This window comes from Schistocerca cancellata, chromosome 2, assembly GCF_023864275.1.
Source record: "Schistocerca cancellata isolate TAMUIC-IGC-003103 chromosome 2, iqSchCanc2.1, whole genome shotgun sequence".
NCBI classification, from domain to species: Eukaryota; Metazoa; Arthropoda; class Insecta; order Orthoptera; family Acrididae; genus Schistocerca; species Schistocerca cancellata.
In genome coordinates, this window is record NC_064627.1 from 565,939,105 (window position 1) to 565,958,631 (window position 19,527).

General features: G+C 37.6%; 1 protein-coding gene across 1 annotated transcript in view; it reads left to right on the forward strand.

Moving 5' to 3' along the window:
* LOC126146873 (telomerase reverse transcriptase-like) overlaps positions 1–19,527 on the forward strand; it is a 190,050-nt gene that overhangs the window by 66,831 nt on the left and 103,692 nt on the right. The window contains exon 6 of the mRNA XM_049915650.1: positions 16,890–16,953. Within this exon, the coding sequence (XP_049771607.1) occupies positions 16,890–16,953 (64 nt within the window). The remainder of the gene's footprint in view (positions 1–16,889; positions 16,954–19,527) is intronic.

A 19,527-nucleotide genomic window follows, 5' to 3' on the forward strand; every position in this document is an offset into this window, starting at 1 on the left:
TATTTGGTGGTATCACATTGTTGTTGCACATTAAAGTGTTTTTATGCACTAACTTTAATTTTACATAGTTTATAAAATATTATTTTCCCATCAGTGCTGAAGAACTTCTCTCAAAAATCAGGAACAAAACCTCATAACTTCATGCTGTACTTTCAGCATGTTGAAGCAGACAGAGTTTATATTCAAACTGATTAATTGGATGACATACGCAATATTTATTACCTCATAAGCTGCTTTGCTGGCTTCAAGAGTGTTTTGTTGACACCACGCAACAATGTCTTACATCAGCAAACTGACTATTGTTTATGCTGTTTGTCTATTATAGTCTTCATAAATAAAGCTTTATAATAATTGTTGTGTTTATTTCTAACAGCATCCACTGAAACTTCATCATGTGAGCAACATTTGCAACATCTACATTTACGTATGCTCTCCGCAAGCCAACAAGTGGTGCGTGGCAGAGGGTTCCTTTTACTACTACCAAGCATTTCCTTTACTGTTCTGCTTGAAAATAGAGCAAGGAAAAAATGACAGTCTGTATGTGCCCATAAGAGCCACAATCTCTCTGATCTTATCTTCGTGGTCCTTACTCAAAATGTGCATTGGCGACAGGAGGAACTTTCTGCAATCAGTCTCAAATGCCAGTGTTCAAATTTCCTCAATAGCACTCCTCGAAATAATACTGCCTTCCCTCCAGTGATTCCCATTTGAGTTCCCAAAGCATCTCCATAACACTTGCATGTTGTTCGAACATTCGAGTAACAAATCTACCAGCCCACCTGTGAATTGCTTCGATGTCTTCCTTTAATCTGAGCTGGTGTGGATTATAAACACTTGAACAGTACTCAGTGATGGGTCACACTAGCGTCTTATATGCAGTGTCCTTTACAGATGAAGCACACTTTCCTAAAACTCACAATAAACCGAAGTTGACCATTCATCTTCCCCACCACAGTCCTTACATGTTTATTCCATTTCATATTGTTTTGCAACGTTGCAGCCAGGTATTTAATCAGCATGACTCTCAAGCAGCACACTACTAATACTGTATTTGAACATTATGGGTTTGATTTTCCTACTCATATGCATTTAACTTACATTTTACTACCATTAGAGCATCACACCAGCTTGAAATTTTGTCTCAATCATCTTGTATCCTCCTTTAGTTACTCAACTCTGATACTTACTCATACACCACAGCAGCATCAGCAAAAAGCTGCAGATTGCTGCCCATCTGTCTGACAGATCATTCATGTACACAGAAAATAATAGTGGTCCTATCACATTTCCCTGGGGCACTCCTGACGATAATTTTGTCCCTGATGAATACTCGCCTTTGAGGACAACATACTGGGTTCTATTACTTATGTTTTTATTCTTGTGTCCTTAAAGATACAACAAATATATACATTTTTGGTAAAAGTTAACTGGAATATGACCTATTATGGCCAAAGTTGACTGAAATATGACCTGTTACTAAAAAATGTGTAAATATGACCTTTTATGCACAGTAGAAATATATGTTTCTTCGCTGCAATAACTGCATTTGTTCATAAATTGTTGTAAAATTCATCCTGAAGTTCAGGAAAAACATGACTTGTCGTTAAAATCTGGTCCCCATTTATCATCACCAAAAAAGGCAAAGATGCAACCGTCATCAGGCCAGATGATGCTGAGTGTTTTATTGGGACAGCCACAGTGTGGTGCTAATAGACTGTGCTCATAAGGGACACACCTTTACCGGGTTATATTACAAAACTCTTCTGTTAAGGTCCTGGGAAGCCATTGTGGAACCCTATCTGAGGTTGGTCCCCCCCCCCCCCCACCCCCCCCTCCCCACCCTCCTCTCCTTGGCAATGTCCCAGTTCATTCTGCACACAACACAGTCATGCATACTGCTTCTATGGACTACCTAATTTTGCTTCAGCTTCTGTATTCTCATGACATGGCACCAAATGTATCCTTCCTCTTCCCTTGGATGAAGAAACTGTTGCTTTCCATGCATTCCCAGAATGATTACAAGGTGATATACATTGTGGAACAGTCTAATGCTAACTTGTACAACCTAGGTCTCAGACAAGTCATGCATTGTTGGGAAAAATGTGTCACATTGAAGGATGAACATTATAATGTTTTAGATTTTAGAACACATATCATGTACTTCAGTACTGAATCATGTCATATATTGGATAGTGCAGCACCTGTTGATATGGACCAGATTCTTCACTAAAACTTGCATGCTAAAGTCTTAGCATATAAAACTCATAAAGTAAATAATAATTTTATATTGTTCAGTTTATTTTCTTGATTAATCCTGAGAACTTGAAGTTTATTAAAGAACTGTAATTACTACTATGTTTGCAACAAGCAAATATTTAAAAATAATACATTGAGAAGCAGTTTAAAAATAGATAGTTCTTGATTTACTTTGATAATGTCCACAACTTGTATGTTGTTGTTGTGGTCTTCAGTCCTGAGACTGGTTTGATGCAGCTCTCCATGCTACTCTATCCTGTGCAAGCTTCTTCATCTCCCAGTATCTACTGCAACCTACATCCTTCTGAATCTGCTTAGTGTATTCATCTCTTGGTCTCCCTCTACGATTTTTACCCTCCACACTGCCCTCCAATGCTAAATTTGTGATCCCTTGATGCCTCAAAACATGTCCTACCAACCGATCCCTTCTTCTGGTCAAGTTGTGCCACAAACTTCTCTTCTCCCCAATCCTATTCAATACCTCCTCATTAGTTACGTGATCTACCCACCTTATCTTCAGCATTCTTCTGTAGCACCACATTTCGAAAGCTTCTATTCTCTTCTTGTCCAAACTAGTTATCGTCCATGTTTCACTTCCATACATGGCTACACTCCATACAAATACTTTCAGAAATGACTTCCTGACACTTAAATCTATACTCGATGTTAACAAATTCCTCTTCTTGAGAAACGCTTTCCTTGCCATTGCCAGTCTACATTTTATATCCTCTCTATTTCGACCATCATCGGTTATTTTACTCCCTAAATAGCAAAACTCCTTTACTACTTTAAGTGTCTCATTTCCTAATCTAATTCCCTCAGCATCACCCGACTTAATTTGACTACATTCCATTATCCTCGTTTTGCTTTTGTTGATGTTCATCTTATATCCTCCTTTCAAGACACTGTCTATTCCGTTCAACTGCTCTTCTAAGTCCTTTGCTGTCTCTGACAGAATTACAATGTCATCGGCGAACCTCAAAGTTTCTGTTTCTTCTCCATGGATTTTATTACCTACTCCGAACTTTTCTTTTGTTTCCTTCATTGCTTGCTCAATATAGAGATTGAATAACATCGGGGATAGGCTACAACCCTGTCTCACTCCCTTCCCAACCACTGCTTCCCTTTCATGCCCCTCGACTCTTATAACTGCCATCTGGTTTCTGTACAAACTGTAAATAGCCTTTCGCTCCCTGTATTTTACCCCTGCCACCTTCAGAATTTGAAAGAGAGTATTCCAGTCAACATTGTCAAAAGCTTTCTCTAAGTCTACAAATGCTAGAAATGTAGGTTTGCCTTTTCTTAATCTTTCTTCTAAGATAAGTCGTAAGGTCAGTATTGCCTCACGTGTTCCAACATTTCTACGGAATCCAAACTGATCTTCCCCGAGGTCGGCTTCTACCAGTTTTTCCATTCGTCTGTAAAGAATTCGCGTTTGTATTTTGCAGCTGTGACTTATTAAACTGATAGTTCGGTAATTTTCACATTTGTCAACACCTGCTTTCTTTGGGATTGGAATTATTATATTCTTCTTGAAGTCTGAGGGTATTTCTCCTGTCTCATACATCGTGCTCACCAGATGGTAGAGTTTTGTCATGACTGGCTCTCCCAAGGCCATCAGTAGTTCAAATGGAATGTTGACTACTCCCGGGGCCTTGTTTCGACTCAGGTCTTTCAGTGCTCTGTCAAACTCTTCACGCAGTATCTTATCTCCCATTTCATCTTCATCTACATCCTCTTCCATTTCCATAATATTGTCCTCAAGTACATCGCCCTTGTATAAACCCTCTATATACTCCTTCCACCTTTCTGCCTTCCCTTCTTTGCTTAGAACTGGGTTTCCATCTGAGCTCTTGATATTCATACAAGTGGTTCTCTTCTCTCCAAAGGTCTCTTTAATTTTCCTGTAGGCAGTATCTATCTTACCCCTAGTGAGACAAGCCTCTACATCCTTACATTTGTCCTCTAGCCATCCCTGCTTAGCCATTTTGCACTTCCTGTCGATATCATTTTTGAGACGTTTGTATTGCTTTTTGCTTGCTTCATTTACTGCATTTTTATATTTTCTCCTTTCATCAATTAAATTCAATATTTCTTCTGTTACCCAAGGATTTCTATTAGCCCTCGTCTTTTTACCTACTTGATCCTCTGCTGCCTTCACTACTTCATCCCTCAGAGCTACCCATTCTTCTTCTACTGTATTTCTTTCCCCCATTCCTGTCAATTGTTCCCTTATGCTCTCCCTGAAACACTCTACAACCTCTGGTTCTTTCAGTTTATCCAGGTCCCATCTCCTTAAATTCCCACCTTTTTGCAGTTTCTTCAGTTTCAATCTGCAGTTCATAACCAATAGATTGTGGTCAGAATTCACATCTGCCCCAGGAAATGTCTTACAATTTAAAACCTGGTTCCTAAATCTCTCTCTTACCATTATATAATCTATCTGATACCTTTTAGTATCTCCAGGATTCTTCCAGGTATACAACCCTCTTTTATGATTCTTGAACCAAGTGTTGGCTATGATTAAGTTATGCTCTGTGCAAAATTCTACAAGGCGGCTTCCTCTTTCATTCCTTCCCCCCAATCCATATTCACCTACTATGTTTCCTTCTCTCCCTTTTCCTACTGCAGAATTCTGGTCACCCATGACTATTAAATTTTCGTCTCCCTTCACTATCTGAATAATTTTTTTATCTCATCATACATTTCATCTATTTCTTCATCATCTGCAGAGGTAGTTGGCATATAAACTTGTACTACTGTAGTAGGCATGGGCTTTGTGTCTATCTTGGCCACAATAATGCGTTCACTATGCTGTTTGTAGTAGCTAACCCGCACTCCTATTTTTTTATTCATTATTAAACCTACTCCTGCATTACCCCTATTTGATTTTGTATTTATAACCCTGTAATCACCTGACCAAAAGTCTTGTTCCTCCTGCCACCGAACTTCACTAATTCCCACTATATCTAACTTTAACCTATCCATTTCCCTTTTTAAATATTCTAACCTACCTGCCCGATTAAGGGATCTGACATTCCATGCTCCGATCCGTAGAACGCCAGTTTTCTTTCTCCTGATAACGACGTCCTCCTGAGTAGTCCCCGCCCGGACAACTTGTATAAGGAACCAAAAAGCCATCTAAGCTATTCTAGAATACAGAATAGTATGAGATCTAACAAAACACTTAGCTTCAGTATAAAATACTTCAATTGCATCTGAAATTGAAATTCCAAAACACACTCTTAACTAGCATCCTACCTGATAGAATTATGCACAGAGCATAACTTAATCATAGCTAATACTTGGTTTGAGAATCATGAAAGAAGGTTGTATACATGGAAGAACCCTGGAGATACTAAAAGGTATCAAATACATTATATAATGGTAAGACAGAGATTTAGGAACCAGGTTTTAAATTGTAAGACATTTCCAGGGGCAGATGTGGACTCTGACCACAATCTATTAGTTATGAACTGTAGATTAAAACTGAAGAAACTGCAAAAAGGTGGGATTTTAAGGAGATGGGACCTGGATAAACTGAAAGAACCAGAGATTGTACAGAGTTTCAGGGAGAGCATAAGGGAACAATTGACAGGAATGGGGGAAAGAAATACAGTAGAAGAAGAATGGGTAGCTTTGAGGGATGAAATAGTGAAGGCAGCAGAGGATCAAATAGGTAAAAAGACGAGGGCTAGTAGAAACCCTTGGGTAACAGAAGAAATATTGAATTTAATTGATGAAAGGAGAAAATATAAAAATGCAGTAAATGAAGCAAGCAAAAAGCAATACAAACGTCTCAAAAATGAGATCGACAGGAAGTACAAAATGGCTAGGCAGGGATGGCTAGAGGACAAATGTAAGGATGTAGAGGCTTATCTCACTAGGGGTAAGATAGATACTGCCTACAGGAAAATTAAAGAGACCTTTGGAGAAAGGAGAACCACTTGCATGAACATCAAGAGCTCAGATGGAAACACAGTTCCAAGCAAAGAAGGGAAAGCAGAAAGGTGGAAGGAGTATATAGAGGGTCTATACAAGGGCGATGTTCTTGAGGACAATATTATAGAAATGGAAGAGAATGTAGATGAAGATGAAATGGGAGACATGATACTGCGTGAAGAGTTTGACAGAGCACTGAAAGACCTAAGTTGAAACAAGGCCCTGGGAGTAGACAACATTCCATTAGAACTACTGACAGCCTTGGGAGAGCCAGTCCTGACGAAACTCTACCATCTGGTGAGCAAGATGTACGAACTATCAGTTTAATAAGTCACAGCTGCAAAATACTAACGCGAATTCTTTACAGACAAATGGAAAAACTGATAGAAGCCGACCTCGGGGAAGATCAGTTTGGATTCCGTAGAAATGTTGGAACACGTGAGGCAATACTGACCCTACGACTTATCTTAGAAGAAAGATTAAGGAAAGGCAAACCTAGGTTTCTAGCATTTGTAGACTTAGAGAAATCTTTTGACAATGTTGATTGGAATACTCTCTTTCAAATTCTGAAGGTGGCAGGGGTAAAATACAGAGATCAAAAGGCTATTTACAATTTGTACAGAAACCAGATGGCAGTTATAAGAGTCGAGGGGTATGAAAGGGAAGCAGTGGTTGGGAAGGGAGTGAGACAGGGTTGTAGCCTATCCACGATGTTATTCAATCTGTATATTAAGCAAGCAATAAAGGAAACAAAAGAAAAGTTCAGAGTAGGTATTAAAATCCATGGAGAAGAAATAAAAACTTTGAGGTTCACCGATGACATTGTAATTTTGTCAGAGACAGCAAAGAACTTGGAAGAGCAGTTGAATGGAATGGACAGTGTCTTCAAAGGAGGGTATAAGATGAACATCAACAAAAGCAAAATGAGGATAATGGAATGTAGTCGAATTAAGTCATGTGATGCTGAGGGAATTTAATTAGGAAATGAGACACTTAAAGTAGTAAAGGAGTTTTGCTATTTGGGGAGCAAAATAACTGATGATGGTCAAAGTAGAGAGGAAATAAAATGTAGACTGGCAATGGCAAGGAAAGCGTTTCTTAAGAAGAGAAATTTGTTAACATCGAGTATTGATTTAAGTGTCAGGAAGTCGTTTCTGAAAGTATTTGTATGGAGTGTAGCCATGTATGGAACTGAAATGTGGACGATAAATAGCTTAGACAAGAAGAGAATAGAAGCTTTCGAAATGTGGTGCTACAGAAGAATGCTGAAGATTAGATGGGTTGATCACATTACTAATGAGGAGGTATTGAATAGAATTGGGGAGAGGAGGAGCTTGTGGCACAACTTGACTAGAAGAAGGGATCGGTTGGTAGGACATGTTCTGAGACATCGAGGGATCACCAATTTAGTATTGGATGCATTGAGGGTAAAAATCATAGAGGGAGACCAAAAGATGAATACACTAAGCAGATTCAGAAGGATGTAGGTTGCAGTAGATACTGGGAGATGAAGAAGCTTGCACAGGATAGAGTAACATGGAGAGCTGCATCAAACCAGTCTCAGGACTGAAGACCACAGCAACAACAACATCCTACCTGGATTTTTATAACACTGAAACAATATATGAAGCACTCCAGAGAAAAGTAAACATTAAAATGCGATTTTTATCTTCAGAGCTTCAAAACAAGTGTTGAGTTCACATTGCTTATATTACATTACCTGATTGTGATATTAGTGCACTTGGCCTCGTGTGGCCCATATCCAAAACATGCAGTGATGTTACAGTAAACAAGTACAGTGGTGACTAAGGAAAATGCTTCGCCCTGTGAAAGATTTCAAGAGAGTTGCACATATACTGTTGAGTGTTTCATCATGGTCTCGTGAAATGTCGTGATAAAAACTGGTAAGTCGAACAAAGTGCCCTCTCTCCCAGGTCCAATAATATTGAGGTTGACTTAGACTGTTAAAAACAAAAATGATAAATTATATTTTTATAGCTATTGTTCATTACATACAAGGATCGTTCAATGAGTAATGCCACACATTTTTTTTTAAAAAAAGCCATTAATATACATAGACAAACGTTCTTGTTGGTGCTTGACATTTAATGTTTGCTCTGTGCACTGGTGAAGTTTTGAAACATTCCGGCAGATGGCAGAGCCTTAGTACAGCATCAAAATGGTACCTACATACGAGCAGTGTGATGTTACTCAATTCTTGTGTGCAGAAAAAGAAACTGTGGTGAACATCCATAAATGTTTGTGTGCAGTGTGTGGTGATGCTGCAGTTGATAGGAGTATAGTTGGGTGATGGGTAAAGAGAGTTACAGTCTCAGGAAATGCAGAAACAGACCTCCATGATCAGCCATGCTTGGGATGTCCTGTCACAGCCACAGCTCCACACAAGCTGAATCGTGCAGATGTCATTATTCATGCTGACTGGCGCATCACAACTGGACAATTGGATCCACAGTTGTCAGTCAGCATTGGAAGTGTGTCTGCAATGATCAAGACTCTTGGATATTCAAAGAGGTACTTACAATGGGTTCCATGAATGCTCACAACAGACCACAAGATTCAAAGAAAGGCCATTTCATCTCAATTGTTGGAGCGTTTTGAGACTGACTGAGAGGTCTTTCTGTCACAGATTGTTATGAGGACGAAAGCTGGGTGCATCACATTGTGCTGGAAACAAAAAGGCAGTCCATGGAGTGGCCTCATCCTCATTCACCACAAAAGAAGAAATTCAAGACAACCCTCTATGCCAGAAATTCATGGTGACAGTCTACTGGGATTGTGATGGCATCATTCTTGTGGATGTGATGCCAGGAGGGTCAATCATCTATTCGGAGACATACATGAAGATTCTGAATAAACTCAAGAACCATTTCTGATGTGTTCGATCAGACAAGAATCCAGAATAAATTTTGCTCCAACTTGATAATGCATACCCACACACGCCAAATTGGCTTGGACATCATTGTCTCATCCACCCTACAGTCCAGACCTGGCACCCTCAGACTTCCATCTCTTTGGTCTGCTTAAAGATTCTCTACAGGGAACACACTTTGAAGATGACAAAAGTCTCAGTCATGCAGTGAAAACATGGCTATGCCTACAGGAGAAGGGCTTTTACAAGCAGGGAATACATGCTCTTCCACAACGTTATCGTACAGCCATATAATGTGATGGAGACTACGTAGAAAAATAGGACATGGACAAGACATGTTGATGTATATTTTCACCAAATTTTGACTCTTAACAATAAATATGTTTTGAGAAAAAAATTTGATGCATTACTTATTGAATGAAACACGTAGTATTAGGAAAGGAACAGATTGCTCTTCACCATGTAGAGGAGATACTGAGTCACAGACATGCACAACAAGAAGACTGCTATACAGCTGAACTCTCTTCTAAAGTAGAGAACACACACACACACATCCACACAAGCACAACCCACACATACATAATCACTGTCTCTGGTCTCCTTAGAAGGAGGCCTTTTGGCCAAATGCTCAAATGTATAGTGGACTTTTTGTTGTGTCTGTCTGTGGCATGTCTCTTCTATATAATGAATTGCAATCTATCCTTTTCATAATACTGTCAGGATCGATGACCCCACAGTTCGGTCCCTTTAAAAATAAAACCAACCAACCATAATACTGTCATTGTGTTTATTACATAGAAGAGATTTGCTACGTGAAAATCACCATCATATGTTTTATATTTAACATAAATCAGTTCTTTAATTGGTTACCCGTGATAGGAAGTTAAAATGTAAACATTATACTGACAGTGGACTAAGTGCACCATGTTTGGCAATCAACCAAGGGATTCATGTGGATTAGATGCAAGCATATTTTTGTGAAGCTCCCTTATGTCGTAACGTTATGTAGTATTGGTGCTTACAGTGTAATGTTCATAAGGTTGAATTGTGTGTGCAATCTGATAATTGAATCATCAAGGAAAATGGTTCCATTTGACAGAAAATTTTTGTATTTCTGTCATCCAACTCTATTACAGAGACTACGACTTGGAGATTGGTAATCATCAAATCCTTCTGCAACTAAGATAAGTGTTTCTTGAACAAAGTCTGGATAGGCATAGCTGAACTCACCTCAACTGTGACAGCAGGCACTAATTCCAATCAGGAATCAGAGTTACCACCATAATGTTTAGAGAATGACACCACCACAAAGTTTCATGACTGTAGCTTAATTCTTTCAAGGTGACAATTAAAGCTTTATGACAGCCCCTTGCATTTTCAGTAACCTAATGAGATCAGTGGTGGTGATACATGAAGGTTTTCTTGAAATGTGGCATGTGTTTGATGTTGAGGGAATGGAAAGGGGATGCTAATAAACTTTTCAATTTGTGGAATAATATTTCATAATATCAAAAGAAACTTCACTTGAAAAACCTGAAATTAGGAGGAGAAGAATGGCCGCCCAACACATGTCTTCAGGAGGTAAAATTCCCTGTGCTTCTGAGAATACATTTAAAAGCAGGGTACACTATATATAGTTTTTGAAACTGTTATAGGGATAGGTTGGAAAGGAGAGGCAAGTCACAGACTCCGGGTTATAGGTACACAGTTGTTAGTTTCTGCTGGTCCTCCTTATTGCTAAAGAGGAGTATATATGTAACTGGAGTCATCAGTGAATAAATATGTCACCGAACAAGTTGGAAGCCAGAAGATGGGTAATATTTTTAATGTCAGTTGTGAAACATCAGTTACAGGATATGTGGAGTGAGGGGTTGCGAAACTGAACTAGTTCAACAGTATTGCAGTGAGTATATCTATGAATGCTGTTGTGTAACTATGTGGTGTGCATACTGTAAGACCTTCGGTACACACACCATCAGATTATTTGACTTGTCGCTCTAACGAAGTAGGCGAGTGTCAGCAATATGTCTCGTGGTCTTATCATGGCATGAGAAAACCAAGACAGAGGAATTGACGAAACTATGATGGTAATGTAACACTGTTCCAGGAAAAAAATATCATTGCAGTTATCAGCCTTCTTGAAGCCAGCAATTTGCATGGATCAGATATGTGTGTTTTTTTTCTGTAAGGTAAAAGGTGTTATTTTTTTTTTACAAAATTTGGAAACAAATATTTGAAAAGAACCATTTTCAGTTTTCTCACAGAATGGAAAACACTTTCCTGGAAACTGGTTTTTCAACCTATAAGAAAGTGGTAGAAAAACTGAATGTGCATGAAACATCAGGCCACGGAAGAGAAGTTGTACAGAAGTTCAGATCCTTAAAATTGATTACAAGTATCAATGTATTTAGCTGATTTCAAAAGAAAAATGACACAAATGAAAGAAAACCAAGCTTGTTTACTAAAATCATATCTTCACCACATTACTTAACAATGCAGGGGCTTGCAATAAAAGGGCATACTGATGCAACAAATAACTTTGACAGTTTATTAAGTGTTCAGCGTAGAAATAACCAACAACTTTTAATGTGGTTACAGCATGAAGCTTACAAAGAGGAATGATGTAAAGAAAGAAATTATGGGTATTTTAAGCCATACGCTTCTTAGAAAATTATTGGATGATATCAAAAGTGCAGTGTATTTTGCAATAATAGCAGATGAAACAACAGACATAGCCACCAAAAAGCAATCTAGTGTCCATATAACATTTCTTGGAGCTTTATTAGACATAGAAGAATGTTTTTAGGGCTATACTATACACAAAATGCCACAGTTAAGGCACTGTTTGATATTTTAAGGCAGTTTGATTTGCCTGCATCTAATTGTTGAGACCAGTGCTTTGATGGTTCAGCTTCAGCTATTGGTTCTTGTCTGCATAATTTCGTTTTTTCCTTACGTAAATGAATGACTTTTGAGTGACGTGTATTCTGGCAGCTTCTCCCATCATCTCAAAATTTGTTGCCACCCCTCCCCCCAACCAAAGCCCCACCCTCCATCCCTCGTTCTTGTTTTGCAGTTTACTGGGCCACAAGTGGCTCATGCCTCAATACCTCCAAGAGATAACAGGACTAATGGGTAATGACTTCTGGCATTAACATGTCTTTACAAATAATTGTTTAACACCGCAGTGTGCAGCTAGTCCTACCAAGTAATCGAATTGTGCTACCTGTTTTAACAAGGACTGAACCCATGTGATCATTTCATTTCATGTCCATACTAAGTGTTACACCGAGGTTTTTGTATGAGTCTGCAGATTCCAACTGTGACTTATTGATATTATGTTCATAGAATACTATATGATATGTTTAGTGAAGTGCACAGTATAACATTTTGGAACACTTAAAGCAAATTGCCAATCTTTGCACAACTTTTAAATCATATCCATGTGTGACTGAACATTTGTACAGTTTCATTCAGACTGTACTTAATTGTAGATAACTGCATCATCTGCAAAAGTCTGAGATTTCTGTTAATATTGTCTGCAAGATTGTTAGTATACAACATGAACAGCCAGGGACCCAACACTCATCCTTGGGGAACACCTGAAGTTACTTCTATATGTGTCACTGACTCTCCATCCAAATCTTTGAAGGCGCTACACTCAATGTTATTGTGGCGCTGTATTCCTTCCTTACAGGCATCTTTTCAGTGGTGCTTTTGGCCCTCACTTCATTTTTGTGGATGACAGTGTGCGAATACATCAAACAGTGAGATGGAGGAACTTTGTCCCACCTTTTGTAAGGTCCAGGGCACCATCATGAATCTTGACTACTTAAGTGTAATTATTACCTTTGAATAAGCATGTAATTTCTGTTCATTTCATTGCATATTCCTTTCAGTTATCTTCTCCACTACTCTATAGCATATATATCTATGTATGATCAAAGTTTCATCTTGCAATTTTACTTGATAGTGAACCATCATCTGAAAGATACTTTCACCCTTAAGTGTACATATCTTATATTGAACACCTTTGAGATTCATTTAATTAAATATCTGACCAACTTTATTGCAAAAATTGGGAAAATTGTGATACCTGCACAGATATCAACAATGATTTGTTTGCTCCATCCTTCAGGTGTACAGCCACATAAATTGTGCTTCTTCTTCTAATATTTTGGCTGTATATCATTCAGCGATCTTCATAACAAGCTGAAAGACTGATGCTCCAGCTCCTGCTCCATCCTTTTAAACTTGCAGGTGTGTCTCTTGCACATGTGGCCACATATACCAAGTGCCAGAAATGTTGATCTATGGCAGAGAAGTACAGTATGCACGAATTAGATCTGTGGTTGTTGGTCGATCCTTGCTGGGATGTCAGTGAATCACTGCAACTGCGCTGGGGTGATGTTTTTGTAAGTTTCTGATGTACCGCTTGTCCCAAAGTGCCAAATTCCATAATTTATCCAAGCTGAAGCTGATATCTCTATGAATGAAATCATTGCCAATTGAATTTAAATTGCCTTTTTCGCCATCAAGTCTAAAAAATTTCAATGTTTCTGTACAACTCTGTCGCAGCTGATTTATTTGGCTGTAAGGGCATGATGTACCTGCTATGTTTCATACATTTTTCATAGACTGTACGAGTTTTCTGGCCAGTGTATGAAAGGCCGCATTTGCAGGGCATCTTGTAAACCCCAGCCTTCCAGAGCATCAAATCATCTCTGATGGAACCCAAGAGTGCAGCTATCTTCAATGGATGATGGAAAATCACTTTTACATTGTGCTTGCTGATGATCTGTCTTATTTTTGGTAGTAGGCTTCCCACATACAGCAGGAAGGCCATAGGTTTAAATCTTTGTGTGTCGTCTTCTGCATTTCTTATGGCCACCTTTGGCTTCATTCATAGCGCCTTACATATTTGCTGTGGAGAATCCTCATTGTCTTCAAAAACTCTCTTTAGTTGTAGAAGTTCATCCTGCAGATTGCTCATTAACAATGATGTGAGCCCTGTGAACCAAAATATTCATTATCTTGGAAGGATAGTGGCAGCTATTTGCACGTAAATATAAATCTTATGTGTTGGTTTCTGATATACTGCATGTCTCAAAGTGCAATCATCTTCGCACAGGACAAAAAAGAAAAAGAAAAACAAGGGAAGGAAGGCATTCCTTCTTTTAAGTTCAATTGTAAACTAAATTTGCCCATGGGTGGAATTTAGATGGTTTAAAAATTCTTGTAATTTATTCTCCACAGCAGATAAGGAAGGTACTACCAATGAAACCAAAGGTGGCGACAAAGAATACAGAAGAAGACGCACTTCATCTTTTAGGGACTTGGCGGTGAAAGAGGCAATTGAAATTCATTCGACAATATATTTATGTAATAGAGATAGTGGCTTCAGCTTGGCTAAGTCATGGAATTTGGCACTTTGGTAATAAAGTTACAAAGACATCGTCACAGCGCAGCTCGCAGTGGTACATCAACATCCCAGCACGGATCAACCATGCAGCCATAGATCTAAATCATGCATATTGTACTTCTTTGCTGCTGATCAATATCTGTGATGCTTGCATATGTGTGGCCTCAAATGCAGTAGCGGAATTTGCGAGTTTAAAAGGATGGAGCAAATGCTGCTGCGTCTGTCTTTTGGCTCCCTCTGAAGATGGATAAATGATATACAGCCAAAATGTTAGAAGAAATGGAATTTATGTGACTGCATATCTAAAATTTAATGGTGCAGTCATTGCTCTGTAAAATCATGAAGAATAAGTAGGGGTTTTTTTTCTAGTAAATGGCTAGACAGTGTGTGTTTTGACATAATGGAAAGTTATTGATTGCCATATATTTTATTCTTAACATTTCTTGGTGGTATATTAGTTGTATTTATTTATATCACAAGCCCTGATGTCATATCTTTTTATGTGCCAAAGCAAGTGGTATAACATTGGTTCTCCATGTCACTTTAGAATTTGTAGAAGATAAAAGATCAGTTGTGAGGGCTGTATAAGCTAATGGTGTAATCCATAGGAAAGTCTTTTCCCATGGGCAAGAGGAGTTAAGACTAGTTTTGCCGTAAGCTTCATGAATATTATGTGTATATGATTTAGTAACAGAAGTGCAAAATCAACTATGACTAGTTCATGTACAACAAATGGTGCAGTTTATTTCTATTGTTGTTAAAGTTTATGGTGTAGAAAGTAAATGGGAATTTGAAAACAGGAAATAAGTTGAAGGAGGAATGCTGTTGTCTGCAGAATCAGTTCCTGAAACCACCACAGTAGAAGGTATAGGGAAGGAAAGGAGGTGAAAATTAATGGGGCATGTGCTAAGATGCAGAGAAATAAGTAACATGTCCATGGAAATAGCTGTAGAGGAAGGAAAAATTATGGTAGACGACCTAGCTTGTGTAATTTAGTATCAAGTATGTTAGAACAATAGAAATTTGGAGACAAGTAGCTGAATATTAGTTTGGAATAATTGGATGGCACCAGCAAACCAGTAGAAAGATTATAGACTAAAAAACTATTTTACTGGATAAATTGAACAGCTTTTGTTTTATGTTTCTGAGATTCTAGATGAATGAATATATAGAGAACTAGAAAGTTATTAGTATTATACATGCAAGATCAGCTGTACTGAACTGAATGTTGTTACTGAAACTTTGTGAGTGTAAATTCAAGCTGGAAAACAAGGTATTTGCAATGTGAAAAGATGTCACATTTTAGCATAGACATAAGATTGTGGTAAGTTGGTGTAATATTTACAGAGACTGACAAAACAATCAGGTTAATGGAGGTTGACTTAAAGGAAGAGAACTACCTGTTCACCTTCCATATGAAGGAAAACAGATCTTGCACTAGTATGAGGTTTTGCTAAAAAGTAACACCTCCAAACTTTTTTATGTGGAAACTCTTAAAACTTTTTTTTTTTAAAAAAAAAACATCATTAACATTCTACATATTTATTCTTCATGCCTACATATTTGCAGCCCTCTGCCACTAGAGGGTTCTGAATCATGGCAAGTAGCATGGCAGTGTGTAATATAACTATGTTGATCCATGAGAAAGTGTTCTGTACTTGACCTTCGAATTTGAAGGGTTCATCAGCACTTGGAGCACCCTTTTCATCAGCATGACAATGCTAGACCACACGTGAGTGCTGTGACACATCCAACAATCCGACACCTTGGGTTCACTGTCATTGGTCATTCTCCTTACAGTTCTGATATTGTTACCAACATTTAAAGAATGTCTTTGAGGTCTTCATTTTGATAGTGATGAAGCAGTGCAAGCTGAGGCGAGGTTGTGGCCCCATCAGCAAAATCAAACATTCTACAGTGATGGTATCAACAAACTGACCTCTCATTGGGAGAAATGTGTTCATTGCCAGGGTGGCTATGTTAAAAGATATGTAAGTAGACATGAAGAATAATTAAGTAGAATGTTAGTAAAATTTGTTCTATTTCTGAGGGTTATCACATTAAAAAATTGAGAAGCTTTATTTTTCAGTGTGTCCTTGTACCTCATACCTTAAATATCTTAGTGGCTCAATCAATTTAAAAGAATTAATGTACAGTTCTTAATAGTCTTTACTTCCTTTATGGTGTGGAAAACTGGGGCAGGATCTGCCTAATTTGTTAGAAAATCTGTATGTTCTGATAATATCTTCAGTGTGTGTTAGAGATTAATATGTAGGTGCATCATGGTACTTTAAGTATGTATACACTTATCTGTTTTGTTTTTTAATCTGCAAGTACTTGGGTTGTTTTCCAATAATAGTTATTTTGTTCCATTTGCAGGTTACCTTTTCAGATATGTGGATGATTACTTGTATGTTACAGAGGACAAAGAATGGGCTGAACAGTATGTATATATCTTATTTTCTGCTTATCAAACACAAATTTAGATTTATAAGATGCACCATATCATGGGGAAATGTCATGATAGAACCAATATGAGTCACCAAAAGTAAACATGGATATCAATGGCCAACAATAAAAATGTTTTGGGCTCAAAATGGTTAATTCTTATGTATTTCTATCTGCTGAATTAAAAAAAAGTCACCATAAAAATGAGAGATTAGCTCTTGCTCTGAAGATAAAGTGACATTTCATTGTTATAGTCAGCATTTTCATTTTGGGGGAAATTTTGTTTTCGGACTTGGCACACCTGTCCAATAACAAAACACAAATGCTCTTAATTTGTCTCTAAGTCATAAACATAGATACTGTTGCTGTGACTGTGAGCTTTATATAGTTTCTGCTGAAATTGAAGCAGAATTTCTGGTTTGAGAGTACTTTTGTAGTATAAAATTTGTAAAAATGTGTAAATAAGGTGAATAATTTTTGTTACATTATTGGTGATATAACATTTTCCTCACAGAAACACAATCTGATCCCTCTTACGAAGACTGCCTATTGGCATTATTTCAGTACAAAAGTAGGGGACCAGATAAGTCTAGGGCTCCACATATAAGCTGCAATCCATGTTCAGGTACACTGCAAGAATGGCTGAAAACTAAGACACGATCTATGGCTTTTGCAGTGCCTATGGTTTGGTGGGCATGTACAAGCCATACAGATGACTGCTGTTTCTGCTTGACTCCACCTATGAAGGCAGAGTTGTCTGTGAAGAAAAGAACAGTTCTGTACCTGAATCTTCAATCTGCTAATCAACCCATTGTACATTCAGATAGTTTATCATTTCCTACACCAGCCACAAATTGTGTGTTTGAAGCAGAAAATGAAGACAGTGTGGAACAAGAAGAAGAAGAACTAAACAAGCCTTCCACATTCCATGACCCTGATTTTGAGGAAAAAGATAATAAACTGCACAGACTGTGTCAAGCAGAATTGAGTGGTTCCATTAGAGACCTTGACCTGTCAAAAGAGAAGGCTGAAATTATTGGGTCTCAACTACAGCAGTAGAATCTTCTTGAAAGTGATGTCACTGTCCCACAGTACAGAAAACATCACATGGAACTGCTTCCCTTTTTGGAGAAGAAAACCAATCTTGTTGCTTGCTGTAACATTAATGGCTTGATGAAATCTTTGTATTTGAAACATGATCCAAGTGAATGGAGGCTATTCATAGACTTCTCCAAGCTTAGTGTAAAAGCTGTGTTACTTCACAATGGCAAGTGTCTTCCTTCTATTGCTGTTGGTCATGGAGTTCACTTGAAGGAGACAGATTCAAGTATGACAGCCCTCTTGGACTCAAGTCAAGTACCACGAATACAAATAGAAAATCTGTGGTGACCTAAAAGTCATTGCAATACTCTTAGGAATGCAACTGGGGTACACAAAACATTGCTGGTTCCTACATATGTGGAACAGTAGGGATGTAATTAGGAGACCATTTTGAAATGTGGGCCACTTCTACTAACTGGCATTGAGAAACGAAGTGCCTTGTAAGTTTGTAACCACTATAACTTTTTTATTTATGAATCAATTTTATTCAATTTGGTGTCATTGGAAAGTAAAAGAATACAGCTATAATATAAAAATTATTGAAGTGCTGTATCTAAGCAACAAATGCTTGAAAATATGTAATAAATGTAATTTATCACCAATTTCGTTTTGCAAATTTCAGGAACTTTTTTTTCAACCGAATCACAAGTTTCACCATCTAAATTTTTGTTTCAAATAATTTCTACTGCCATACTTTTCAACATAAAAAAAATCAGAAGGGTGTTTGTCTTTTGTTGTTAGATTTTATACTTTTTCAATAATGCTGTAATAATTAATTGCTTCAACTAGCTAATTAACAATACATGAAACAACAATGAAATTTCAGTCTAGCAGCAACACTCGCATGCAACACAGGCTCTGTGTGTTAGGTTTTTGTGTGTCTGTGGTGCACTTTATATATCTGAAGGGCTGTTTTGTCTTGATTTTGAGCTTCTTACATAAGCAGCCATTCGGTCTGGTAAGTTATTTGAAAGTACAGTCGAACCCCTCAATACAATAACGTTTGGGAAATAGAGCCCCTCAATATGAGATAATGAAAAGGAATGACTGAAATTAAAAAGAGAAAGAATTAATCCAATCCATGCATACTTGCGCAGTAACGTATAACCAGGGAGACTTAATTTAACTTCCATAAGCGCAATGGGTTGTATTTTTTCAACGTATTACAGTGCCCTCTGACGTTGTATAATTTTTATGAACCAACACTAGACCACCCAGTCATATTATAACGTACAAACGGTTGTTGCAGTATATGCTTTGTTTAATTGTGGCTTGTTATCAGATTTTTTAGTGTATTTTATTTATCAAATATTATAATGAGTGAAAAAAGATCACATATTTTGTTTAACTTTTTTTTTTCACATGTTCTTTTTATATCAATTATCATTAGAAATAATGATATATTCATATAAATATTATTATTATTTATTGATAATAAATAATTTTCACACAAAATTATATTATGATC